This window comes from Solea solea, chromosome 8, assembly GCF_958295425.1.
Source record: "Solea solea chromosome 8, fSolSol10.1, whole genome shotgun sequence".
Taxonomy (NCBI): Eukaryota; Metazoa; Chordata; class Actinopteri; order Pleuronectiformes; family Soleidae; genus Solea; species Solea solea.
In genome coordinates this window covers 904,234-931,603 of record NC_081141.1, presented here as the reverse complement: position 1 = coordinate 931,603, position 27,370 = coordinate 904,234, and the positions used below count along the sequence as shown (strand labels likewise).

General features: G+C 41.5%; 2 protein-coding genes across 3 annotated transcripts; one reads left to right on the top strand and one right to left on the bottom strand.

Moving 5' to 3' along the window:
* Nucleotides 1-152: 152 nt before the first annotated feature.
* LOC131463775 (tubulin alpha-1C chain-like) lies at nt 153-1,839 on the bottom strand. The gene is made up of 3 exons (XM_058635802.1): nt 1,704-1,839; nt 1,439-1,587; nt 153-1,127 (listed from the first exon to the last, which is right to left on the bottom strand). The coding sequence occupies exons 1-3, from the start codon at nt 1,822-1,824 to the stop codon at nt 153-155; spliced, it is 1,245 nt and encodes a 414-aa protein (XP_058491785.1). The 5' UTR covers nt 1,825-1,839.
* A 4,543-nt stretch (nt 1,840-6,382) lies between these two features.
* Nucleotides 6,383-26,779, top strand: mamdc2a (MAM domain containing 2a). Of its 2 annotated transcripts, XM_058637145.1 has the most exons (14): nt 6,384-6,595; nt 8,332-8,478; nt 12,604-12,854; nt 13,087-13,171; nt 13,290-13,430; nt 16,615-16,871; nt 18,384-18,477; nt 19,641-19,787; nt 21,219-21,484; nt 22,160-22,256; nt 22,442-22,588; nt 23,196-23,455; nt 26,041-26,125; nt 26,235-26,779. In XM_058637145.1, exons 1-14 carry the CDS (start codon nt 6,568-6,570, stop codon nt 26,294-26,296), a joined length of 2,067 nt encoding a protein of 688 aa, XP_058493128.1. In that variant the 5' UTR covers nt 6,384-6,567; the 3' UTR covers nt 26,297-26,779. The 2 variants fall into 2 exon arrangements, with proteins under 2 accessions (XP_058493129.1, XP_058493128.1); XM_058637146.1 differs by lacking the exons at nt 26,041-26,125; nt 26,235-26,779 and having other exon boundaries at nt 6,383-6,595; nt 22,442-22,584; nt 23,196-23,396.
* The last annotated feature ends 591 nt before the right edge of the window (nt 26,780-27,370 follow it).

Genomic DNA, 27,370 nt, shown 5'->3' with positions numbered 1-27,370 from the left:
ATCATCAAAAATATGTAAGTAATCGTATTTCTGCTGCTCCCTTGTGGCGAGGAAAAGTCCTTATTTATTATCATTCAGCTATTTGCATTTCAGCTATAGTATGCTCTTTGACAGCTAAATTAACTCCTGTGAACGCATGCCTCTATGTTACTTTAGTATTCTTCTCCCTCCTCGTCTCCCTCCGTGGAGTCAAGTCCCACCTCCTCGTAATCTTTCTCGAGTGCTGCCATGTCCTCTCTGGCCTCAGAGAACTCTCCCTCCTCCATACCCTCACCCACGTACCAGTGAACAAAGGCACGCTTGGCGTACATCAGATCAAACTTGTGGTCGAGCCGAGCCCAGGCCTCTGCAATAGCAGTGGTGTTGCTCAGCATGCACACAGCCCTCTGGACCTTGGCCAGGTCTCCACCAGGAACCACAGTGGGGGGCTGGTAGTTGATGCCAACCTTGAAACCAGTGGGACACCAGTCCACAAACTGGATGGTGCGCTTGGTCTTGATGGTGGCGATGGCTGAGTTGACATCTTTGGGCACCACATCACCACGATACAAAAGGCAGCAGGCCATGTACTTTCCATGACGAGGGTCACATTTCACCATTTGATTGGCCGGCTCAAAGCAGGCGTTTGTGATCTCAGCCACTGTTAATTGCTCATGGTACGCCTTCTCAGCAGATATGACAGGGGCATAGGTGGCCATAGGGAAGTGGATACGGGGATATGGCACCAGGTTGGTCTGGAACTCCGTCAGATCAACATTGAGGGCACCATCGAAGCGGAGGGAAGCAGTGATGGAGGACACAATCTGACTGATCAACCTGTTCAGATTTATGTAAGTGGGACGCTCGATATCGAGGTTCCTGCGGCAGATGTCATAGATAGCCTCATTATCTACCATGAAGGCACAGTCTGAGTGTTCCAGGGTGGTGTGGGTGGTCAGGATGGCGTTGTAGGGCTCCACCACAGCCGTAGACACCTGGGGAGCTGGGTAGATTGCAAACTCTAGCTTGGACTTCTTCCCATAGTCGACAGAGAGACGTTCCATTAGCAGAGAGGTGAAGCCAGAACCAGTGCCCCCTCCAAAGCTGTGGAAAACCAGGAAGCCCTGCAGACCAGTGCACTGGTCAGCCTGAGGACAGACAAGGAGACAGTGATTAACACAAGATTCAAAATTAAAGCTGCAAGCAGTGTTCACCAGACAAATGTAATCCACTATCACCTGCCATGGCAACCCAGGTCAAAGGCAGGTAAGGGCTGTCTCATAGAGCACATAAAAAAATTTGAAATAGTAGAAATGAGTTGAATGTAGGTTTCTCAATCTCCTCAAATTGTTGTGGTTTACATGAAATTGTCGCGGTGTGGTCAGGATGTATAGTCGGGTTTGATATGCACAAAATCACAATTGGGAAAATGTACCCCTTATGATATTAAGTGTCGTACCAGTTTACGGATCCTGTCCATCACCAGGTCAATAATCTCTTTGCCGATGGTGTAGTGTCCACGGGCGTAGTTGTTGGCAGCATCCTCCTTCCCAGTTATCAGCTGCTCAGGGTGGAACAGCTGGCGGTAGGTCCCAGTGCGCACCTCATCTGAAGAGGTAATAAAGATATTGTTTTAGTTTTTGTGACCTGGCAGTAATGCAACATCAAGCTGCTGTTACATGAAAAGAAAAAGACCACTTTCAGAAAGTAATGATGACACTCACTGATGACAGTCGGCTCCAGGTCAACAAACACCGCTCTGGGGACGTGTTTTCCAGCTCCAGTCTCACTGAAGAAGGTGTTGCTCGAGTCATCTGCACCTCCGATGGTCTTGTCACTGGGCATTTGTCCGTCTGGCTGGATCCCGTGTTCCAGGCAGAAAAGCTCCCAGCATGCATTGCCGATCTGGACTCCGGCCTGGCCCACATGAATAGAGATGCACTCACGCTGTGGAAAGAAAACAGAATTATGTTTGCTGTCATTTCTTAATCTTGCATGTGCACACCTTAAAGATCCTGATTTGGGTGAAATTATTTCCATTTGGCAGAAATGAAATATAAAATATTCTCTTATATAGTATATATATATATATACATACATACAGCAGGGGGTGGGTCATCTCTATGGAGGCCACCATGTTTGACCATTATGTTTTTATTTGGTCAAAGCTCACACTTTTGAGCTTTAATGATAAGTGGAGGCTAGCATAGATTCTCCTAAATCTTTGGAATGGAAGGGTGACTGATATTCAACATGCTACCACCAATAGCCTATTTATTTATTTATTTATTTATTTATTTATTTATTTATTTATTTAAAAATACAAAATAAACTTTATTGTTAATTCATTCATCAAGTTTAAAATGGAGGAATCTGAATTCCAGTAATGGACAGTAATAGTCTGCAGCCTCAACTTCTGACTGGTGCATTGTGTGCTTGAAGCAACACGGTGACTTTAACACAACTGTCTGGACTTGTATGTTTGGAAAGGCGTGTCAGCCACATCTGTACTGCTTCCCCTGTGAGTTACAAGTGGTGGTGGTTAATAATGTGACACGTCATCATTTAAATTGACACAATAGATTTCACAGTTATAATAAGAATAAGAATAGTTCTTGTTGTGGTTAGTGTAACTACACAAAATGCAAACCGTTCATTCCTTGTCTACCGCTTTATCCTCCACATGAGGGTCAACATAAAGAGAGGACACCTGGTCACACACAGGGAGAACATGCAGACTCCAAAGGCCCATGGTCAGACCAGGTCTTGAATCTGGGTCTTTTTGCAGCGACTTGTCAAACTATTAGTTTCAACTTTACAAAATGGGGACGGACGCAGAATGATCAGAACAACTGAAGAGGATGTGTGTTTGGAAAGTAATAGTCTTTGTGGAACTAGGAGAGTTTCACGCCATCCGATGACAGTGATGACAGTGACCAGAAACACATCTGCTCATGGCAACTATTGGTCAAGTGACACCTCTGCTGGACAGTGAAGGCGAGTACAGGAGAGAGGCTGTTCGAGGATAAGACTGATTCAGATATGAATCTCTCGTGTCATCACTTTTTCATTTGTAAAGGAATGTAAGAGCTGCACAGTTTTGGCAACACAACACTCGGTAACATCATAGAGGAATATGAAGCCACCTTGTTTGTTGACAGTAAGAGAACAGATGCATTTAAGCTTCTCCTGACACTCCCACCTCTCATCCCTGATGAGACTGTGGATGCATTTTTTTCTTACCATGTTTTCTGAAGTTGAGTGAAAGTGAAAAGTTAAAGTGAAATGATGGTTGTGGTCGTCTTGGTTTTAAGAGTCTCGTGTAAGATGTAAGCTCCCTGATCTGTGTCCTCTTCACCTTGTCTCTCTACTTGATATCAGGATCTAAAATGAAAGCACAGCTGATAAAGTGACATCACATTACGTCACTTTATCACTCGAGTGACTCCATGACTCAATCTGCCTTTGATGTAAAAGAGTTGTGTCAGTATCTCAGACCTGCACACACAATCTCACCGTTCCACTCAGATACTGATTCTGATTCATGGATCGTGATTCCATTAATCATCAACTTTTGATTCAGTGCATCGAGCTGCTAATTTGAAGAATTTCAGTGTTTTTGGTTTTACACCACGAGCCGATTTCATCTCAGTCTATGAATGTGTTCTCTTGGTTTTACAGCCACTGTTTATGGTAGAGAGGCAGCGGTGACACGAGCACATCAGAGTTCTTCATTGATATGACATGAGAAAAAAACAATAGAGAAAAATGACATTTAACAAGGTGAATATGATTAAATAACCTAAATCAAAAGGTTGAAAACAATGACTAAAAACCAGCGAACTACTAACATGTGATACTGGAGCCAAGTAATGAGTAATGAGTGTCTGTGCCAAAGCAGAAACAAGTGGTGAATGTGTAATGAGGTCATTGTTTCTGAAATGAACAATATGAACAGTGTGTGGAAACATTTAGTTCTTAAGTCTTCTCATGTTGTTTGGAGTTAAATAAACTTTGTACCACAAACAGACCAGTTTTTTCCGCGTCATCCTCACGAGGAACCTCAGGTTGACTCTTGTTCAGCCTGTGACGGATCAACGCTGTGATGTTAGCAGTCGTGATCACAGAAACGCTGAGAAACAGACGTTTCACAGCCATCAGGACCAGTGTGGGGTTAAATGTCTCGCCCCGGGACACATTGGCACTTTTTTATTCCATTTTTTTGTCTCTATTTGTTTTATTTCGTTTTTTTGAAAAGACTTCAGGACAAATGTGTTTCTCATGTCTTTTGTATGCACAACAGCTGCAGTGCTGCTGCGAGCGAAGCACCTGTCGACCTCTGTGAGGACAGCTGCTTCCTTCTTCCTGGACTGCTTGGCTTCTCTTTCGTATCATCCCACTTCGTCAGGATGTCAGCCACAGCTGCGAGTGGACAGTGAAGTGACTGTTCTGCTCAGTGGGCGTGGCCTGGATCCTGAAGCCCCTCCTCAACGCCTCACCTGCAGTTCACCTTGTCATGGAGACTCTGCACCAGTCTTTGTGTATCATCCATCACCTGTGTTCCTGTTTGGTTACTACACCTCACCTCAGCCTGGGAACCACTTCACTGCTACAACTCTTCCTGATCAGCCAACTTGAAGTTATTATTTCTGTCAAGGAAACTTTAATTCAGCCTGTCTGTGTTCCGTTCTTTGGCTCTTTAACTTTATTGCCCCTTAACAGTGAGCGCGTCATGTCATATCCCAGCTGTCACATGATTTGTCGGCCGTTGTTTAAGTTTATTTGACCCGTTGTTCAAATGAGAAATGTGTGCAGATATAAATGTAGCTTGTAAATCATGTTCCATTTTTATCGAGTAAAGCCAACCGTTAGGTTTCAAGGGGCAGGAAGAACTGTGATTCACAGCTTCAACCTGTGGAGGGCAGCATTTAACCTCTCGTGTGCAGCCTGTAAAGGAGAAGAAGAAGAAGGAGAAACAGTGAGTGTGTGAGCCAGAGCGTTTTACTCAGGCTGTTTTTATCATTTATGTGAGATTTATGGTTGAATGCGACATGAGTGATGATGTCATCAGCCTCAGGTCACCATCACAACAATGGAGGGAAGTGAACACAAGCAGAGGACTGTAGTGTTCATGTGTCAAATGCAACGCACATGTTGTTGTGTTGAATGTGAACCATCACATCTGATCTGTGTTCAATCAAAAGTGAACAATGTGAAGTTCATGAGAAGACAAAGAAAAGCAAACACAGCGACTGAAATAGTCCAAACGAAGAGGGAGGAAACTTTGACTCGTTCCGAGTCCACGGAGAAAAGCTTCTGCTTTCCGACCACAAAACTTTAGCATTCCACATATTTGATTACACTCCAGGATTTCACCCTCGTGTGTGTGTGTGTGTCGTTGTTTCCTGACGTACTCACCAACAGATGTACATCCAAACACCTCTGGATAGATTATGGGATGGACCTAAAACCAATGATCCAGATGTGTGCTGCTCTCTCAGTGGCCCGCCATGTTGCATGTATATAAAGCTGTTAGACTAAGTCAGATATGACCCTGTCAATGCTGCGCGTGCTTCATCCACGATCACATGACTCGTGAGGACCGTGGCTCACACCACTGGACTCATGTCCAGCTTTCATGTCTTTAAAGACCTCGACCGGTTTGGGGTAGGAGAGAGGAGAGGAAGGAGGAGGAGGAAGGGAAGGGGGTTACTGAAGGAAAAGAAGAATGGAAATGAAAGATAGAGCAGAGATGGAGAGCAGGAAGTATTTCAAGAGTCAATAACATTAATAACAATCATCATTATATACAGAGACGTTATCTTGTAAATAAATGTGACACAGGGATAAATAATTACCCTCAGTGTCTGAGAAGTGTCTGAGTTCAATGATTGTTTTAGGAATAAACACCATCATCATCATCATCATCATCATCATCGTCATCAGAGTAAACCAAAGCTCAGATGTTCAAACTAAAAACGATTATTTTACTGGAGCGTATGAAGGAGAGGACAGATTAACAGATTAATTTCTATTCCCATCATTCTGGTGCAAATTACCCCACAGAGTAATGTTTTTGGTTTCTCTGTCTGTCTGTCTGTCTGTCTGTCTGTCTGCCTGTCTGTCTGTCTGTCTTTGCTGGGGTGAAGTCTACCTTGTTTCATCTGTCCAGAGAATCTTTCTCTGCAAAAATTCAACAGGCCACAAAACTGCTTTTGAGTCTATTGTACAATTATTTCTGAGCCCCTGAAAATGGATTATAATTGATCACAATGTATAAACTAAATCTATTTTATGTTTAGCATGTTCTCTTTTTTCCTCCTGTGTGTGTGAGTGTGTGAGTGAGTGAGAGAACAAAAGCGAGCCTCTGCTGTAGAGGCCCTGGACCCCTCTGGTTCCGGCCCTGACAGCATTAGCAGGAGGAGGAGGAGCTGCTGGAAACTCCGGAACATCCATTCATCACAACACCCACGGACTGACTCCATCCCTCCGGCCACAGCATGTGAGTGGAGGCTGGTGTGAGCTGCTGCTGCTGCTGCTGCTGCTGCGCTTCTGTCCGGAGCTCATTTACCGACATCCGTGGAAACGATGAGCAGCGTCACACTTTCTCTCCACGGTAAATATCCCACTTTTTGTGCTTCTGTGTCGCTTCTTCTTCTTCCTGTGAGTCCTCGTTGTAACTTGTATCACTTTTATTTGTCGTGTTTCACGTCAGTGATTTGAGAATTCAGTTTAAATCACCAACATACAGTTCACTGGATTTACTGTGAAGTGCCACAAGGGGGCGCCTGCGTCATTCCAGCCCCTCATGATTTATAATGACTTGTGGTGTTAAATCCACTTTAGTTTCGTTTTTCTTTGTAAAGTGTTTATTAATAATCACATGCTGATTTTGAATTGTTGTTACTTTTGTATCATTTTAAACAAAGCCGGCCCAAGCCTTTATGGGGCCCTAAGCTGAATTTGACTTTGAGGGCCCCCCTCCCCCCACCACCTGTAACACTATAATTTGTGTTATTTACAACAAACTTGTTTTTAACATTAGACGGCAGTAAAATCACAAAAGTTGCCTCGTATTCATTTTCACTTTGTTATTCCAGGTGAACTCAGTGTGGTTTTGGTTGAAAAGATGTGCAAATGTGCGCTAAATGAACTACAAACTTAACAATGGATAACTTAACACTAGATATCTAAAATATCTTCTTTAATATGTTAATAAAAAACAGACGCTTCGTTCGCTTACGCCTTAGGTCGGCTCTGGTTTTCAATGCTAACGTGTTTTTTAACATGTCATCATTTTAAAGATGCATTGAAAATTCAGACACCGAAACAGGATGTTGTGATGACACATGCAACAACTGTGGCCAGCACGTGCCTGTCTGTCTGCACCTGTCTGTCTGTCTGCTTAGAGTCTGTCTCAGATCAGTTTGGAACACCAGTAAAATGGTTCCAACAAGATGTTAGTACCCGGGGGAACAGCACCTACTAACAAATGCTGGAAAGTCTCTTTGTGCAAAAGTGAAACTGCTTCCAGTGCAGATTATCACTCAGATTATCACTCAGATTATCACTCGATCCTCATCGTAAACATAGAGAGACGTAGAGAAATAATCCATGCGGCGCCGTGCAGCCTCGGTGTCTGATATGTTCGATGAGATCCTCCTAAATATTTTCATAGATTCTTAATTGATTTATTCTTTGAAGCCTGAAGATTAATCTGACAGTTGCAGAGCATTGACTTTACTGAGGTGAGTACACCTCACTGAAGTGTCCCAGCACCAACAACATTAGATTAAAAAGACAATGGTTCAGAATTGGCATCGTAATTTCTTTCAGTTTTGGTTTTTCGGTGTGTCCCGACATCATTTTATACGTTTTTTGTAACATGAATGGATTTTTATTTTCATAACATAAACATAAAATTCTCAATATCAGTGACAGAAAAAAGGAAAAGGCTGAAGCTCACGGTTTATTCTGGCCTGACGGCGGCGAGCGAGTCGTTGTGGGTCCTAGTCTACATGTCGATGTGTGCATGGGCAACACCCTTAGTGTTGTTGTTGTTATTATAATAATAAAAGATGTGATGATGATAGAAAATGTGCTGCACATAGATGTAATTAACGTGAAAACTGTAGTGTGCTGCAGCTGAGTCAAAGGTATATGAATGCAGACATTTACCATTTAATCCAAATTATCAGCAACAAAACAACAAAGAAATCAAAACCAACAACAACAGCAGCAGCAGTACACAATAACCCTTAATTATTTTTGCCTTTTAAAGGTTTTTCTGAGACAAAGTCATTGTTTTGTAATGGACTTTTCTGTGTGTTGTGTGTTGTGTGTCTCTTGCAGTGGTGCCGCCGCCGCCGCCGCTGCTGCTGCTGCTGTTGTGTGGACTCATTGTGGCTCAGCCACAGCTGCTGCCTGGATCCTGCAACTTTGAACTGGGCACCTGTGGCTACACATCAGACTCCGGCAGCTGGAGCATGAATGAAGAAGGTACTGTTGTCATGCAGGAACTCTGCGTTTTACTTTACTTTGGGCTGCACAGGCTGATGAGAGGATGAGCTGAAGTGTGATGAGAGGATGAGCTGAAGTGTGATGAACAGGAGCACATGTGAGGGAAGCCACGCCCATTATGAGCCAAGGCAGACAACACGAAGGGGAGGGGACAAACTGGCAGGAACTAGGAAACAAATGATACCAGTCACAGCCGAAGTCGGGACATTCGTGTTTGACATCTTTCAATCATGTATCATAGTCAGGGTTTATCCGTCCTGGTCCTGGTCCTGGTCCTGGTCCTGGTCCTGATCCTGGTCCTGGAGACTCACTGCCCTGCTTGCTTTGATGAGGAATGATGTGTTCACAATATTTATGATGCAAAATAAATCTAAAATGAAGTAAATCATAACCTGGACACCAAACAAGCTCATAATTTAATAATGTAATACATTTAACCAAATTATTATAATGTATTATAAAAATATTGCTATTCTGTCTGTGCCTCGGTCACAGCTGAAATCCTTTTAACAAAGTCACCAGATTCTTCACCAGTGGACAATAAAGTCGTCAGAATCATTTTCTTAAAGAAAGCTTCATATTAAAAACAAAAGTGTGTCATGACGCTGTTATTGATAAAAAACCAACATATGATAAAGTTTTACATTTTAAACTTGGTCGTAGTGGTTTTAACTTGACGTGTGTCACCACGTTCCACATGACAAAAGCACCATTCCCATCAAGTCCCTGTTTTGTTTTCCAGCCACAGGCAGCAGCTCCCTGTGTTTATGATCATCTGTCAGCTCAGTTTATGTTTCCACCGTGAAGACGAGTGGCGGCACCGTAAACTCAGTGTGTGCCATCTTTCCTGCAGCGTGTGTGTGCGTGTGTGTGTGTGTGTGTGTGTGTGTGTGTGTGTGTGTGAGTGAAGACAGTATGCTTCACATTCCCGTGGCACTGAAAACAAATCTCTGCCCCCAAAACGGAAGCACCGAGCAGACTGTGATGGAATGAGCTGCAACCACCGGTCTGACCTCGGAGATGCTGGTGATAGACTGACTACACCCACAGAGGGTGACTGACTACACCCTCTGTGGCAGCAAACGGGCTCATAAAAAAAAAGACGGCAACGGTAGTGTTTTCTGTTTGGTTGCCGTGGCGATGTGGGTTTGAGCTCAGGAGGCTGCACCAAAAAAAGAACCCACGACAATTTGTGGGAGAAAGCGGGACGGACGTCCTCGGTGATTATACTCACCAAACAGAGACATCAGAGACTGAGTTGAGACAGAATAAACACTGAGACAGAGACGGATGAAGTGAGGGTGAGAGCTGTCCCACAGACCACCGCGGCGGCGGCGGCTCATCGCTCGCTCGTCCCGGACAGTTTGTTGACAACTTCAGATTAAAAGGCCGTTAATATTGGAGGCACTTAAGACTGTAGAATACTGTAAACACAACACGACTGTGCATGTGCTCTGCTCTGCTCCAGCAAAGACAACTGAAGCACCTGCAGGACACGGCTCATGCTGATAAAAGTCCTCCTCACATGTGGCTCCTCATCCTCAGTCACCAGGTTTAAAGGTCCAGCAGAAATGAAATATCATCTGTGTTTAAGTCAGGAGCCACATACAGAGCAGTCACGTGTCATAATAACGTATAAGCAACAAGAACTTTAATGTTTTACATTTCATGAATCTGTTCACAAAACCTCAACATGTTGTTCTTCAGTTGATCATTTACACGCGTGCATCATTGAGTCTGGAAGTAAAGAGTCTGATCAGAACCTCACGTGAAGATCTGGAAATGATTTCACTGCACGTCTGTGAAATATTCCTCAAACTAATAATAATGTGACTGTATGTGTAACTACATCATTGTAGCTGATTATCTTCAATGTGGTGTCAACTTTCCTGCTTTCACTCAGTGAGACAAACAAGACACCGGTGAGACACATTAGAACGGGACAGACAAGAAGTGGCACAGTATTTCCATGCTTATTTAAATGGCACAGTAGATGAACCACTTGTTTAACGCACACCCTCCTCCTCCTTCTCCTCCTCCTCCTCCTCCTGCTGCTCCTCCTCCTCCTCCTCCTCAGAGTCAGATGATGGAAAAATAGTGTTGTTTTGGACAAAAGGTTAAAATAATACACAGAAAGTTCAGCTTGTGAATCTGTTTCTGTGTAAAACATCATTCATGTCTGAAATAACCGGAGCTGAGCTGATGTTGCACTTATTTCCCAGGATTCCAGAGACTGTTTGCTAAAGACCAACAAAGAACGCTTCTTGATACTCGTCTCTACCTTTAATGAAACATCCTTGTGATCATTTGTGTGTGTGTGTGTGTGTGTGTGTGACTGTAAGGCTTATTGTGTCTTTGGTCTGCATGTGAACCTGCTGCTGAGCTTCCTGATAAACTTCGTTTGACCAAAAAAGGGATTAAAGACACGACTGTAAATCCTTGATTCTCCTCCCCAGCCTGGTTCAGACCTGAGTGCACTTAACACAACTCTCCATAAACACTGTTTATATCCACTCGTCTCTCTGCTGGTGGACATGAGGACAGTTAAAAAAGAAGGGAAGATGGAAACTTTTTCACAAGGTTTTAGACTTTAATCTTTTAATCTTTTACTTTGAAGTATGCATATCCATCGTTTATGTGCATGTACATTGTCCGTGCTGGTTACTTTCTGCTTTCTTCTTTTCTGATTTGTTCTTTTTGATCTTCTTGTATACACAAGTTTTATCCATCATCCATCCACCAAAAATAACAAAATACAATGACTAAATAGACATTAGTACATTAGCCTGAATAATCTCAGTTACTGCACTTGGCCACATGGTGTAATAGTGGCTGACACGGTTACCTTACAGAAAAAAGGCCGGTTTTCATGACCTGGTCTGACTGAAGTCTGCATGTTCTCCAGACTCCTCCCATCTCTGCGACCTGAATAAATGAATGAATGAATGAATTGCACCATGTTATATTATGATGATGATTGCTGGTCTTGTGCTGCCCTCTACTGTTGGGATGGGGCCAGGTATCGTATCACCTGACTGCACTGAGAAGCAGATGTTCCGTGATAACAAGGAATATGAGACTGAGTTGCTGTTGTCGCAGAGATGTAACGTGTCAGCGACATCAGCAGCTTCTCATGCTGCTGTGAGCAGTCTGCACACACACACACACACACACACACACACACACACTTCCTGTTGATGTGTAGTAGGTCAAGGTTAGTCCATTATGAGTCGTTTTATTTTGGTAGAGTTCAAGGCAACATTGGGGAGCATCCAAAAGCAAGTTTTTGGACTTCATCTTTCTTCATTTCCTCCAGAGATGAACTGTGATTACTCTTTATAGGGAATGAAGAGGGGGCCTAACATAGAGCCCTGCGGCACTGTTGCTGAGTCAAAGGGCAGAGGAGATGTTGGAACCTCCTCTAACCGTGTGGAGGAAGTTGCTCAGTGGCTCGAGGCAGAAACAGGAACAGATGGTTTCCACAGCTTTGCTGTGTATAAGGCTGATTTAGTGATTTGGTTTTGCAGTGTAATATTTGAAAGGTAAAAACTAATCCCCGTCTTCTGAGGCGCTACTCGATGCCTGATTTTGAAAAATGCCAAGAAATGGGCGGAGAGTTGTGTGAGGGTAGGAGTTGAGAGAGAGTTGCAGCTGTTTAAGGAGGTGCTACTCACGCTGTGGAGAGACAGGCAGCAGAGCAACGGCATTGTCATTGAAAAAGGGGAGGAGTCTGGGCTTACACGCCTCATGCTGGTTAGACAAGAGGGAAATGAATTACATTTATTTAGTTTATCAACTTAAATAACACATTTTAGTAAAACCCTTTTTTTTAACTTATTTATTCTATATTTTTATATTATATCTCATCTTGTTAATTGGTACAATCCAAATATCAGCAGTTTTTATATTCTAGTGCAAGGTTGCAAACGTATTAATTGTCCCCAGTGTGTATTTGTTTTTTGTTTTTTTTAGCAAAGGTCATAAAACATTCTGAAATATAACAATAAATTGAAGATTTTGCATTTTCCTAATTGTGTTTCACATACTTTCATTTTGAAAATCATCCATTTTTATTTTTGTCATTTATTCATGTCGTCGTCACAGGACATTTGATAACCGTAGACTCGACCTTCTTGTCCGACGAGGAGCCCGCGGTCCTCGTCAGTCCGGTGTTGGAACAACACGACTGGAGCTGTTTGAGACTCGTGTACCAGATTACTGGACAAGGTTCCCTTCATCTCCACCTCAGACCTGACAGTGATAACTTTGACCACCAGCTGTGGAGCGCCGACACAGCATCTGACAGCTGGCTCATCGCGAGCGTGGACCTACGTAACACCACCGCCCCCTACCAGGTAGAGAAGAAGTCAGAAGTCAGGTCTGTGTAGAGGGGAGACTGTTCTATAACCAGGTTTATTCAGCTAACCATGATTATGAAGCTCCTCTATCCTTAAAACTGCAGTCGGTATTAAAATAGAGCTGTGATCAGTGATGTCACGGTGTTGTTACTCTGGTATCTCCAGGGCAGGGTGACAAAAACGAGTGCCTTTAAGTGAAGCTGAGGTGACAAAGTCTTTACCTCCACAGGTTCTGCTTGAAGGTCGACCTGAGCTTGGGTCGGAGAACAGCGTCGCCATCTTTGAGATTCACATCGTCCCCGGTTACTGCATAGGTCTGTGTCACATGTTTCACCTTTGACATCAGATCATGAGCCTCATCAAACTGTGTTTATATACTGTATGTACGTGAGGTGGACTTTCACCACTGATGGCTGTCTGTGATTTCACCAGAGTGTAATTTTGAGGAGCATCACCTCTGTGGCTACGGTAACAGCTGGAACCCAAACGTCAACTGGTATGTTGGAGGAAGTGTGGCCACCACAGAACCTGTGTCTAACCTGCTGGACGACGACACCAGCAATAACCAGAGAGGTACACGATCACACACACACACACACACACACACACACACGCGCGCGCATTAAAGCTCATTAGTGCTTATATTGTGGTGCTGGATGCAAATAAATCAACATATGAGCCCCGCCTACTTCTATGGGTTATCGTCATATCGTGATAAGTCATGTGATGACTTTTCCTGGTTTTAAAGGAAACATTGTTGCATTGATATTCATCATTTATTATATTGAATACATCAGTGAAATACACTAAATATTATAAATTACATTTACAATGTATAGATTAAAAAAATACATGGAATTTACAACTTTTTATTGACACTTCATAACACTTTCATTTTAAGCCAAATGATTTGCATTATAGTTATCATTATCAGTTTCATTGTTCCTAACATCCTCACAATCCGTAATTTAACATTAAAAAAACAAAGAAATAAACCAGCTATTATTTGAAATGAAAGGTAATAAATGTATTATAATATCATTCGGTACAGATCATGGCCATCATTATTTTAGCGTGTATTTACTGACTGACAATGTGTCCTCAAAGCACCTCTGAATGTGAAAGTGTTGTGATCAGATCTGAGGACACGTTCAGGATCAGGATGGTTTGGCAGCGTTCAGACCTGAAATGAATGTGTTGTGTCTGTGTTTGGATCAGATGCATAAAAAAACCACAAGTATAATGTGCGTGTGTCGCTGCTGCTGCTGCTGCTGACAAAGAGTCACCACGTTTCACACAATCAAGGATGTTGGTGTGTTGCCAGAGGTTCATTACCATAGTTCATTATCATTTCAAACTCAGCACTGACACCAACAGAAAGAACTGACACCATCTTTGATCACACAGGGAACAAAATGACAAAAAAACCAGATCACAACAACACAAGCAGCATTTATTTTAGAATTGTCTGCATATATAATGTTTAAAATAGCAGTGGTTCATCTGTCCAGAGAGGAAATCACATCTTTAGCTTTTCCCTGACTGTTAGACTCGTGTGCAGAATACTGAAGACTGAATTTAGTGAGCATGTTTTCAGTGAGAGTGAGTGCTCACGTCTCTGTTTCTGTTTACTGTTGTGATCCATGGTTACAGTTGTACAGTACGCTGCACACACGTCAGCCACAGTCCAGTTTTCACTGTGAAAAGACTGTGTTTAAGAAGCAGTTTATTTAAGTAGCTTTATTTTTAACTCATTTACAACAAATCAACTTAAAAAGAATATTATTTCTATTGCAAATATGTACTGTATGTACTTTACATTAGGTGACTTTACATTAGATGACTTTACATTAGATGACTTTACATCAGATTACTTTACATTAGGTGACTTTACATTAGATGACTTTACATTAGATTACTTTACATCAGATTACTTTACATTAGGTGACTTTACATTAGGTGACTTTACATTAGGTGACTTTACATTAGATGACTTTACATTAGGTGACTTTACATTAGATGACTTTACATTAGATGACTTTACATTAGATGACTTTACATTAGACGATTTTACATTAGATGACTTTACATTAGATGACTTTACATTAGATGACTTTACATTAGACGACCTTACATTAGATGACTTTACATTAGGTGACTTTACATTAGATGACTTTACATTAGGTGACTTTACATTAGATGACTTTACATTAGATGACTTTACATTAGACGATTTTACATTAGATGACTTTACATTAGATGACTTTACATTAGACGACCTTACATTAGATGACTTTACATTAGGTGACTTTACATTAGATGACTTTACATTAGATGACTTTACATTAGGTGACTTTACATTAGATGACTTTACATTAGGTGACTTTACATTAGATGACTTTACATTAGATGACTTTACATTAGGTGACCTTACATTAGATGACTTTACATTAGGTGACTTTACATTAGATGACTTTACATTAGATGACTTTACATTAGATGACTTTACATTAGGTGACTTTACATTAGATGATTTTACATTAGATGACTTTACATTAGACGACTTTACATTAGACGACTTTACATTAGACGATTTTACATTAGATGACTTTACATTAGACGACCTTACATTAGATGACTTTACATTAGGTGACTTTACATTAGATGACTTTACATTAGACGATTTTACATTAGATGACTTTACATTAGGTGACTTTACATTAGACGACTTTACATTAGACGATTTTACATTAGATGACTTTACATTAGACGACCTTACATTAGATGACTTTACATTAGGTGACTTTACATTAGATGACTTTACATTAGACGACTTTACATTAGACGACTTTACATTAGATGACTTTACATTAGATGACTTTACATTAGATGACTTTACATTAGGTGACTTTACATTAGATGACTTTACATTAGACGACTTTACATTAGACGACTTTACATTAGATGACTTTACATTAGATGACTTTACATTAGATGACTTTACATTAGGTGACTTTACATTAGATGATTTTACATTAGATGACTTTACATTAGACGACTTTACATTAGACGATTTTACATTAGATGACTTTACATTAGATGACTTTACATTAGACGACTTTACATTAGACGACTTTACATTAGACGATTTTACATTAGATGACTTTACATTAGATGACTTTACATTAGACGACTTTACATTAGACGACTTTACATTAGACGACTTTACATTAGATGACTTTACATTAGGTGACTTTACATTAGACGATTTTACATTAGATGACTTTACATTAGACGACTTTACATTAGACGATTTTACATTAGATGACTTTACATTAGATGACTTTACATTAGATGACCTTACATTAGATGACTTTACATTAGATGACTTTACATTAGACGATTTTACATTAGATGACTTTACATTAGACGACTTTACATTAGACGACTTTACATTAGGTGACCTTACATTAGGTGACCTTACATTAGATGACCTTACATTAGATGACTTTACATTAGATGACACCGACTGTACAATCATTCTTCTAATGACCTTGAACGTATTTCATGAGAAGCTCTGGTCTCGTTCATTATCTATGTTTTTGTTCACACACCAGACTCTGATTGGCCTCTTGTTGGCAAAGAATGAACACAACCTTGAAACAAACTGTCTGTACAATAACACCCTAAAAACTGGACTCTGGGTTCTGGACTAGCTTTACCTGTCTGTCTTGTAAACGTTCATCTCATTCTCCAGGACACTACATGTACGTGGACTCTGTCTACGCCAAGCACTTCCAGGAAGTAGCCAAGCTGACTTCACCCATGACCACGGTGCCCATGGCCGGCTGCTTGTCCTTCTTTTACCAGCGAGACCAGGAGAGAGGAAACCTGTTCTCCGTTTTCACCAGAGACCAGCTGGGTCACTACGAGGAGATCTGGAGGCCGGAGGTTTATTCTACTGCAGGCTGGCGTCTGGTCAGCGTCGACATCAAAGCCCTTCACCCACTGGAGGTCAGTACTGGACAGTGTGGCGGTCAGTGTGACAGTAAAGACGTTTCCAGTTTCCTAGCAGAATGTCGGCATTAGCTCTGTGTACAAAATACTGGATGTTGTTCTATTTGTGTTTTGTTAATTATTATATAAAGTTACATTTTTGGGACTTTCTTTTTACAGTTCCTTTTGCTTTTTACCGATCTTCTACTAGAACCTTCCTAGAATTAGCAGCAGTGGCAGCGACCGAGCAGCACCCAGAGCTCTTTAGCTGCTTGGCTTATTAATGAAGAGCTTATGAGGTTTGGATCATAGCTTATCATTTAGGGCTTTCAATCGATTTAAAAACAACTCATTTATCGCACAAGTGCAGAAATAAACCTGAAGCTTGTAACAGATATTTATTTCTATAAATCATGGAATGAATGTAGAATCAAGTAGAAGACGGACACAGTTGGACTAATCTGCAGCTAATCTGAGATTAACACAGGAGGTTGTAACCTTCCTGTCTGTGACGAGGTTGCTCCGTCACAATAACAAAAGTTATCGTTACATCCAGGAGGAACTATGAGCCCCATGATGACCACACACACACACACACACAGATGCAGGTTATCAGCAGCTTTTATGAGTTTAATAACATTTCAGACCATCACGACTTTGTTTGTGGTTTGTTTGGAGTTGTTGTCGAGGAGGAGAAGGAGAACATCATCCACTGACCGGTCACAAAAAGTTAACTCATTTTTACTCCTTAATTACACCGTTATTTAAATTAAGCAATAAATAAAATGTGACCATATTTTATTCTATGTTTAAATAAAAGAACCTGAAATTACCCTCTCAATTAACATGACTGAACCCGGCCCGACACAACCGGTCCCATCGGGTCCCAACAGGCCTGGGTATCCATGGTCTGTGTGTGTGTGTTAGGGTGGAGCGACGGCCATGAACTCTGAGATTATCAGACTTGTGTGTCGGCAGTTTTATCTTCTGTCAGCGTTTCATGGTATGCTGTGTAATGTATTTTCCCAATTATGGTGAAAAAGAGACATCTGGTCCTTCTCTGTTTAACTCTTGTGTTTGTGCTGATGTGTGCAGATGGACACATGCACACATACACTCACATACACTCACTTTCCACATTACTGCTCTGTCCTTTTCTTGCTGTTGTTGCTGCTGCTGCTGTTACTGCTGCTGCTGAAGCTGCTGCTGCTGCTGCTGCTGCTGCTGCTGCTGCAGTGGAAAGAAGCTTGCGTAACATGACTAAGTGGGTCAGTTCCTCTGTAAAGTGGAGCCAAGAGTTGCACAGAGCTTTTCCATGGAGCAGCGGTCGGCGAGCTGACCCATGTTCCTGAGCCCATCCTGCAGAACACTGATGTCACTGTCTGCCGTCCACATCTGGTTCAGCTCATCAGGAGAAGTCATCGGGGTTTACAACGTGTCTTTTACAGTCCACAGAGCGTGCTCTCCAGATGCTCGCCCTGAGTCATGTACTGCTCATTACCATGTGTTTATCTCTGTGTGAATGAGCAGGTTGTGTTTGAAGTGGCTTTCAACAGCGCCAGAGGAGGATATGTGGCCGTGGACGACATCTCCTTTTCTCCTGAATTCTGCCACACTGACACAGGTGAGACCACTCCGCAATATCAAGTATGTCAAATCAAATCAAATCAAATCAAATCAACAATAATTTGTACAGAGCTCAATTACAATGTACATTATCTACGAGAAGAGAAACACAACAGTTCACACAATGAGGAAGAGTTAGGCGTCAGGTAGTAGAAGTTAGTCACATGAATCCTACAGAGTCCTGAAAGAGATATGGAGGGGAAAAAATCCTTAAAGATGTACAAATACAAATAATAATTATTATTATTATTATCATCAATATTATTATTATTATTATTGTTGTTATTATTATCATTATTATATTCTGGTCTTTTGGGAATTAGCAAATAAGAAGGGTCATGGAGGAGGTGTCCCCACCTCACGACCTCCGCTGACCTCCAGTGTATCACAACAGTTTTGAAATGACTGCTAAAATTAAAGGTAACTTTTTGTAAGAATAATGACTGTAAGCTGTTTTTATTGTCAATCGTTTTTGTCGAAGCTTTTCTCCAGCTTCTCCAGTTTCCTCCCACATTTCCAGAGAAATGCATGGGTTACTTGCCCATAATTCACCCGTGTGTGTGTGTGTGTGTGTGTGTGTGTTGAATGTTTTGCAAGAAATTGCAAATGTTTTTTATTAATTAATTAATTATTTATTTATTTATTTTAATTTGTTCCCCTGGGGCGTGATGATCAAGACCGTGGTCTGGATGAAAAAGAAAATAAAACCACACGAAAGCAGTGTCAGAAAAACAGCTAAAGGTGGAAAACTGCAGAGTTGATCATTGATGAAACGTTTCTTAATACTCGTCGTAAAACTGCAGCCACTAATGTTCCTTACTTTCTTTACTTCACATGAACACAGCAGAACAATGGTGTTACCTCGAGATCATTTAGAAAAGATGTTAACCGTTGTTTTAGCTTGTTGTTCCTGTAATATCTTATTTAGACAAAGTTAAGTATTTTCTTCTTAAAATTAGATGAATTTTCTGGTGCAAAACTTTTTCTTTTTAAGATTATTTATTTTTTTAGACAAAAAAAATACTTCTTTTCCTTTTTTGTTGTTTTTAATACACTGATACCAGGAAGACTGATGACGTTAAAACATAATAGGATAGTTTTCTTTCTGTTCTGCAGTTTTCTCAGGATCATGTTGGACGTGCTGTGCTTTTTTTGTTCCAGAGCCGACCTTTGACCCGTCCATAGCCAACTGTGACTTTGAGAACAGCCTGTGTCTGTACCATCAGGAGCGAGCGGAGAGCAAGGTGTGGAGCAGAGTGTCAGTCAAAGCCAACACTTACAGGATCGGAGACCACACGACAGGAGCAGGTGACAAGCCTTTATTTATCCATATTCAACATCCAATATTCTTCCCTCCTCTGCACATGACCAAACCATCTCAACCACGACTCTCTTACTTTATTTCCAAACTATTCAACCTGAGCGGCCCCTTGAATATGTTCATTATGGCTCAGTGTGTCTGGTAGACACCACCTCCTTCTGCACACTTTACCGTGAAAGTGAAACTTTTTGCTAAAGCATAAATTGAAAACTTTGCATGACTGTGAAGTGACATCCATCATTTAATCATCATGGTAGAGTTTGGAACGGTAAAGCTCTGGCTCAGGCTTGTTTATCCCGGTGAGAACACGTGGTAGTGCCACGTGTTCTCAGCGAGATACGTCGCATGACATCGTACCAGTGTGACGACAGTGCAGCACATCCAGCAGCTCTTTTTTCCTGCTGGGTTTGTGGCTCTTTGTCTTCAAATGTCTTGAAAGTAAACTGAAGACTGTTTTTACTCTGGTACCCTGAGGGCAGGGTGTGAGAGAATAGAGCGGTTGTGGCTGCTTATTTTGGTCTGATTCCCAATGGAAAGACATAAAAATATGAACCACACTGTCCCAAACCGAAGCGTTGGTGGAAACACGGCTTAAGTAATGTCTCTGTGTCTCTGTCAGTGAGAGGTTCTACTGCAGGAGCATCATAACTGTGATCAATATGTTAAAATCACATTACTGCAGGTGTTTTTGGGTGAATCATTCAGAGAGGTCACATGGTGAAGAAGTGGTTAGAGCTTGAATGTTCTCCCTGTGGGTTTGGGTTCTCTCCGAGTTCTCCAGTTTCCTCCCACAGTCCAAAAAACATGCAATGTGCACAGTGGAGCGACACCGTGATCCAGTAACGCGTCACGCGGGGGATTTACTGCTCAATGTGGTCATTTGACCTGACGCAATAAGTTCTCTGTACAAATCCAGACGACTGAGCTGCTCGGTGTGAAGATCTGTGCCATCGTGTCAGGGGCAGTGAGTTAATGAGCTGTAACGGCCTCCTCTCATGTGAGGCTCTGATCCCAGCGTCTGCAGCAAAAATAAGCAAAGATAAGATCATGGTGCACATTTTATTCAAAACACTTTGTAAAGTTTGTTTTATCGTGCATTTTCATCTCTGTTTGTTTTTTAACCTTCTCTTTAGTTTTTTTGTGATTATCTAACATAGTTTGGCACCAAAATATTGATATCCTTCCCTTTTTATGTAAAGCTAAAATCACTTGAAACTAAGTGATTTTTACACAAAACTGAGATGAACCCAACTCACTTTTTGGCAACTGAAATGTAAAATCTCTGCATGTTAGTGTTTGCACTAGCCCTTTAAAGATATTTCAATAGGTGAAAAAATAAATTCTTTATTTAGAAATATTTGTACATAACTTTAATTACAGTACTAACCTCATGTTTTTTTTTGTCTCACCTCTCTTAGGCCGTTTCCTCCTGGCAAACACTCCCTTCACGTCGAGGCCTGGTTACATGGGTCGCCTCCACGGTCCCCTTTTACCCGGGAACCACAAGTACTGCCTGAGGTTCTACTACATGCTGAATGGATTTGGAAAAGCAGACAATTCTCTGGTTCTGTACATTTTCGATGAGAACAATGTGGCCCAGGAGAAGGTGTGGAGTGTTGCCGACACGTCCAGAGCTGTGTGGACTCTGGTGGAGGTCACCTACATGAAGCCCATGCTTTCCAAGGTATGGATGAGGCACCTGGAAGCTTTTGACCCTTGTGCATCATTTTCATCTTTTTTTGAATGAGTTTTGCCACAGCCAAAATAATAATAATTAAAAAAGCCAAATGTTTGTGTATTTTGTGCATAAATACTCACACTCTTACACCTTAAGTGCAAAAAAGGTCCCCACTAAAACCCATTATTAACAATAATCATCACCCTGTCATCACAATATGAACATGCTGATTTGCTTTTATGCAAAAATGGAAGTGAATGGAAGCTTATTCTGCAAATCAATGAATGTTGTTTTTTATGATCAGGACTGAGAAATAAGAACAAGCGTCAATAGAGTTTGCACTTCATGTGCTGAGAGGGTAGTTAGTGACACGACACAATTATTATTATTATTATATTATTATTATTAACATTATTATTATTATTATTATTGTTAATATTATTAATAATAATAATAATAATAATAATAAGTATTATTATTGTTATAATTATTATTATTATTATTATTATTACAACAATGTTGATGACAATAATAATAATAATGATATTAATAATAATAATAATAATAATAATAATAATAATAATAATGATGCTGATGATGATGATGGTGATCAGTGACAAACTTCAGGCTCTGGTTTCAAAGATAAACTGCATATTCAGTCGTTTTCTCTGTCTCTGCCAGGTAGTGTTTGCCAGCATCTGCACTAATTTCTGGGAGTGTGGCCTGGTAGCCATCGATGACATCACTGTCAACATGGGAGACTGTCGAGTCACAGCAGGTACTGCAAAGTAGGACACATGTCGATACAATGGTGCAGAAACACTGTGAAGCCACCGTGGAAACCACGGCAACGGTGGTCTCCTGTGTGTCTGTGTGTCTGTGCTTCATGGAACGAGTCGTCGTGATCCATCAGTGAAAAATAAAACACTAGATAACGTGTCATACCAAATATTTTCTCCACAGGTTCTCTGCCCGGTCAGTGTAACTTTGAAGATGGAGTATGTGGCTACATTCAGGACAGCGCTGGAGACAAGGCCGACTGGCTGCGAGTCCGAGGACAGACCCCGACTTCCTACACGGGGCCCAGAGGAGACCACACCACTGGGGTGGGTGAGTCATTCTTCTGTCCCTGCTTTTTTCATCTGTGCAGAGAAGTCTGAAGATTTCCTCCATCATCCCTGTGTTTCACTGTTTGAATCTTTGAAATGTGTGTTTTCTGTGTTCAACATGAACATCATTTCCACTTCAGGCACGCAGGAGGTGCTGATGCACTGTTGCCGTCATCAGTGTCGTTTTGTCACTTGTGCGTTTGAAATCCTTCACTCAAGTTGATCTGAGTGACAAAAGCTTGTCGACCAGCAGCTCCTGCGTCGCCACACGATCAAAACTGTGATTATCTCGATGGAGTTTGGTGTGATGGGGAAACTTCAGTCTCCACCAGTGACAATGTGAAATATGAAAGGATATTGTAAAGATTTTAGACTTGTGTTGGTGATTGTTAAGTAGCCATGTTTTCAGTGAGCACCGTTGACAGCCCTGAATTATCCCTTAAAGATGCCAAACTTGATCTGTTTAATAAAGTTTAAACAGATCTTTAAAAACATAGATGATGATTTGGTAATGTTGCATTTGTACTTGCCTGTATGTATGTATATATATATAATTGTGTATAAACTCACCTAAAAACATGCTGTTTCTGAACTCACACTCGCTCCAGGTCACTACATGTACATCGAGGCCTCCCTCATGCGCCCGGGTCACAGAGCGCGGCTGCTGACCTCTGACCTGCGGGGCTCGTCACTCCCTCAGTGTCTGACCTTCTACTTTCACATGTACGGCTCTGGCACTGGTCTGCTGAGCGTGTTACTGCGGCGAGGCAGCGGACGGCAGGACACGCTGCTGTGGAGGAGACGCGGAGAGCAGACCATCAGCTGGATGAGGGCAATGGTGGACTACCGCTGTGACGACAGACACCAGGTGAGCAGAGACACACACCAAGCTCACTTTCCTCTTCTGTCACACCAGCTGTCCTCATGTCCTCCTTCACAACATCCATGAACCTTCTCTGTGGTCTTCCTCTTTTCCTCCTGCCCGGCAGCTTCATCTTCATCATCCTCCGTCCCTCCTCTGCACGTGACTAAACCTTGATTCTCTAGACCGTTCAATCTGAGCTGTCCCTCAACTATGAGGCTCATCTCTAATCCTGTCCCTCGTGGTCTCTCCCCACCAGTGTCCTAGCATCTTCAGCTCCACCTCCTGTCTCTAAAGCCCCGTTTTCCACCTATGGTCCCGGCACGGCACGGCCCGGCACGGTTTAGGTTTAGGTTGGTTTTCCACTACAAAGTACCTACTCAACGTGGGCGGAGTCATCACTGCGCACCTGCATGAAACTGCTGTGACTTTGTGTTACACGCTTTTGCTCACGTCTCTTCCTGTGACGGCGCTCTGACCAATCAGTGGTCGGCAGTCTGGTGACGTCACGCTCGCTGGAACCTCGTCTGAGCAGGTACTGAGAGTACCAGGTACTGTCGAGTCCAGCCGGTTAATACACACCACGCTATATATATATATATACTCCTCCTCCTCCTCATCGTCGTCATCTGTTTTCCTCTTCATACTGCACATCTACTGCACAGTCAGCACTTTGTCTCATGCTGCGCTCCAGTCGTCAGGAGCAGTTTGGTGTTCAGTGTCTCACAAAGTAACACATGCACACTCATGAAACTAGAGATCGAACCCCAGACCCTTCAGTTGAAATACGACCTGTTCGACCACTTCACTGTGGCCGTCCCACCTCATATCAATCAACACCAACAAACAGTTAGTATCTATAGTGTCCTTTTTCACTATGAATGAAGCAGGGGACGGAGAATGAGCTTCTTCACTTGTTTCAGGTGTTGTTCAGCGCAGTGCAGAGGTTCTCAAACAGAGGTTACTCTCACAGTAACAACATTATCACCAACGTTAAAACACAGAGGTGTCAACAGGTCGAGCAAAGTCAGCTGAGGCAGATTTATTCCCAGTAACATAGTTTCTCATCCTCCTCTTCCTCACATTTACTTCACAAACTGGTAAAGTGAGATTAGATTAAGATGGAGGGGCTCTAATAATTATTAGATTATTATTTTTTGTTATTTGATCTCATATTCTGGTATAAACAGCAGAACAGTACCACAGGTTGAGAACCATGGAAGTACAGTAGACCATAAAGCAGGGGATGGTTTAGGGCGTGGCCGTCATGTGACTGACAACCAAAACAACGTCAAAGGTAGCAACACTGTAAACCTCAGAAGAGCAGTGCAGTGTGTGTGTGCAGGTCAAGTTAAAGAGCAGTTAAAGGTAAAAATAGACATTAATGACACGATACCTCAGTGGACACGATGTCTCTTCCTCCATCTGATCTCAGAACAGCTTCCTGTGAAAGATGTGATTGTGTGTTTGTTTTTTTCTCCCATTAATCTTGACTGCCATCTTGTGGCGGCAGCACACTATAGCATCTACTATAGTTTTGACTGAATGTATTATGTATGATGTATTATTGACACTAATATGTGGTCCAACTCGTCTGTCTGTCTGTCTGTCTGTCTGTCCATACATCTATCCATAAATATATGATAGTATTATTTATAGAATAAGGTAAATATCATCTCTTAAATGCTCATGTCTGATCCACTTTGCATTTAAGTCGTAACATTTAGTCATTTTGGAGTAAGTGTAATTGATTTGTAATATTAGATATTACAATGCAGTCTGTGATAAATTGAATAGCAATATTAATGTTAATATTATAATGATAATAACTGAATTTATATAACGTACATAAGGACATTTGTAAGAACGGTACAGAGGTTATAAGAATGTGTCTTATATCCTTTTTTCAGCACAACGTAAACAATCTGATGAAAGATTACTTTCATTTTCACCAATTATATAAACACACACGAGGAAAAAGGACTTAAAATGTTTAAAACTGGACTGAATTTGTGAAATTTGGAAATAGGTCACAGTTCAAAGTTCACTGGTCTCGTTTTTACGAACAAAAAGAAAAGAAAACAGTTTATTTTGTGACTTCTACACAATTATTTGCTACTAAAACTGTGATATAAAATGAATCATAACTTTGACTCAACAAAAAACCTTTTTAAAGCCTGAATCTGTGACCTATAAACACCCCCCCCCCCCCCCCCCCCCCCGATGTCCATATAAGGAGTTAATGTATGAGTGTTGTAAAGGCACCTGGGAACAAAGAACAAAAACAGACTGTGAAGAATTCCCAACATGGTCAGTAAAATGACAGGAAATGAGAAGAAGCAATTGGGCTGTGTTTCTGTGAAGCAGGTTAAACAGGAAGTGGAATCTGCAGCATCAAGAACGTCTATAAGAAGTCTTTTATACCAAATGCAATAACGTCTGTATGCTCGTTAGTATTGACCTCTGTGTGCATCACATTTGTTAACATGGATCATTATTGCTTACATTTCAGTCTTAATTAGAACCTTTAGATAATTAAATGTTATTTATCGACTGTCCTGTGGTTAACAGACTCTCTGTCGTTCCTATAGATTATATTTGAAGCTATCCGAGGCCCGTCACTACGCAGTGATATTGCCATTGATGACATCCTTTTCAAAAGAGGACCATGTGAAGGCAAGGTTCCATTTCTAATTCCTCTGAGTGTGTAATGATTAGATATTTGTGTTCATATGGATTGTTGAGTGGATTTATAACATCTGTGTCGTGTTTTCTTTTCTTCCAGATCCTGATGACATCATTGCATACTCAGGCTTTTCAGAGTATTTTAATGAGATTGAGAACTGAGTGTGTGTGTGTGTGTGTGTGTGTGTGTAAATGCTTGGTGGGTTTTCAGAGGTGGACTGCGTGGCTTTTTTGTGACAATTTACACATTTGTAGAGCAAAGTTAATGTTGATGCTGTCTCTTCTCACTTGAACTCAGTTCAGTCTTTTCAGTGTTTGTCCTTTAACTATTTTTCCCAGTTCATGATCATAATGGAATTGTATTACACAGAAGGGAATGCCTGTGATTTCATCCATTGACAACAAGTCTATTTACTCCTCACATCATATACACACACGTGTGTGTGTGTGTGTGTGTGTGTGCCCTGCACCAAGAACCTTCAAGAAGAAAAACAGGTTCTAGCCACATAACAAAGGGTTTGGCCAATAAAATCAGAGCTACCTTAAATATACAATATCTTCTGTATATTTTTAGACGGGTTTCACTGGCATTAGTTAGCCTTTAATGACTGGCAACAACCTACTGTGCAGTGGGGGGGGGGGGGGGGGGGGGGTCGCACATAGGCATGCCTATGTGCGACCTGGGGCCAAAGGAAGTCTGGCCCTGGGAACTGAATTTCATGTGGACCTCTATATGGACCTCCACACATTTATTGTTTAATTGTTAGTCACCTGAGTCAAGTGCTGCGTCTCTGATGATATGCAACGTAGCCTTGATATTTTATTGTTTTTTTTTTTAAGGTCTAATATGTCACTGAAAATAAAATTGTACCTCTATTGTAGGTCACTGTGATTTTGCTTTTTTTTTTTACCTGATCAGCCCATCATAATATTAAGATATTCTTAAGATATTGCTCAATTGGCTTAGATTTAATTAGTTGAGCTGTTTGTTAAATCCATTTTCCGTGTTATGAGAGTGCTGCGCTGTTTAGAGACAACAATTGTTATGCCCTTTAAGGCCTGTTGACACGGTGCTTTTACTTTTAACTGTCGAGAGTGACAACACACTGTAAAATCAAATATCTACTGTTTATGACCTGTATCACATGATCTTTGAGTGACAGCGATGGAAGGAGTCGAACTCTCATTGTTTAACAAGGATAATCAGTCGAGCTTTAATCGGCTGTGAGTTGTTGC

Coding starts and splice junctions, on each gene's coding strand:
- LOC131463775 (XM_058635802.1), bottom strand. CDS start 1,824: ATGCCCAGTGACAAGACCATCGGAGGTGCAGATGACTCGAGCAACACC. Junction 1,588..1,703: donor CCTGGAGCCGACTGTCATCA/GTGAGTGTCATC, acceptor TTACCTCTTCAG/ATGAGGTGCGCACTGGGACC. Junction 1,128..1,438: donor TGGACAGGATCCGTAAACTG/GTACGACACTTA, acceptor GTCTGTCCTCAG/GCTGACCAGTGCACTGGTCT.
- mamdc2a (XM_058637145.1), top strand. CDS start 6,568: ATGAGCAGCGTCACACTTTCTCTCCACG. Junction 19,788..21,218: donor AGACCACACGACAGGAGCAG/GTGACAAGCCTT, acceptor CACCTCTCTTAG/GCCGTTTCCTCCTGGCAAAC. Junction 22,589..23,195: donor AGACCACACCACTGGGGTGG/GTGAGTCATTCT, acceptor CACTCGCTCCAG/GTCACTACATGTACATCGAG.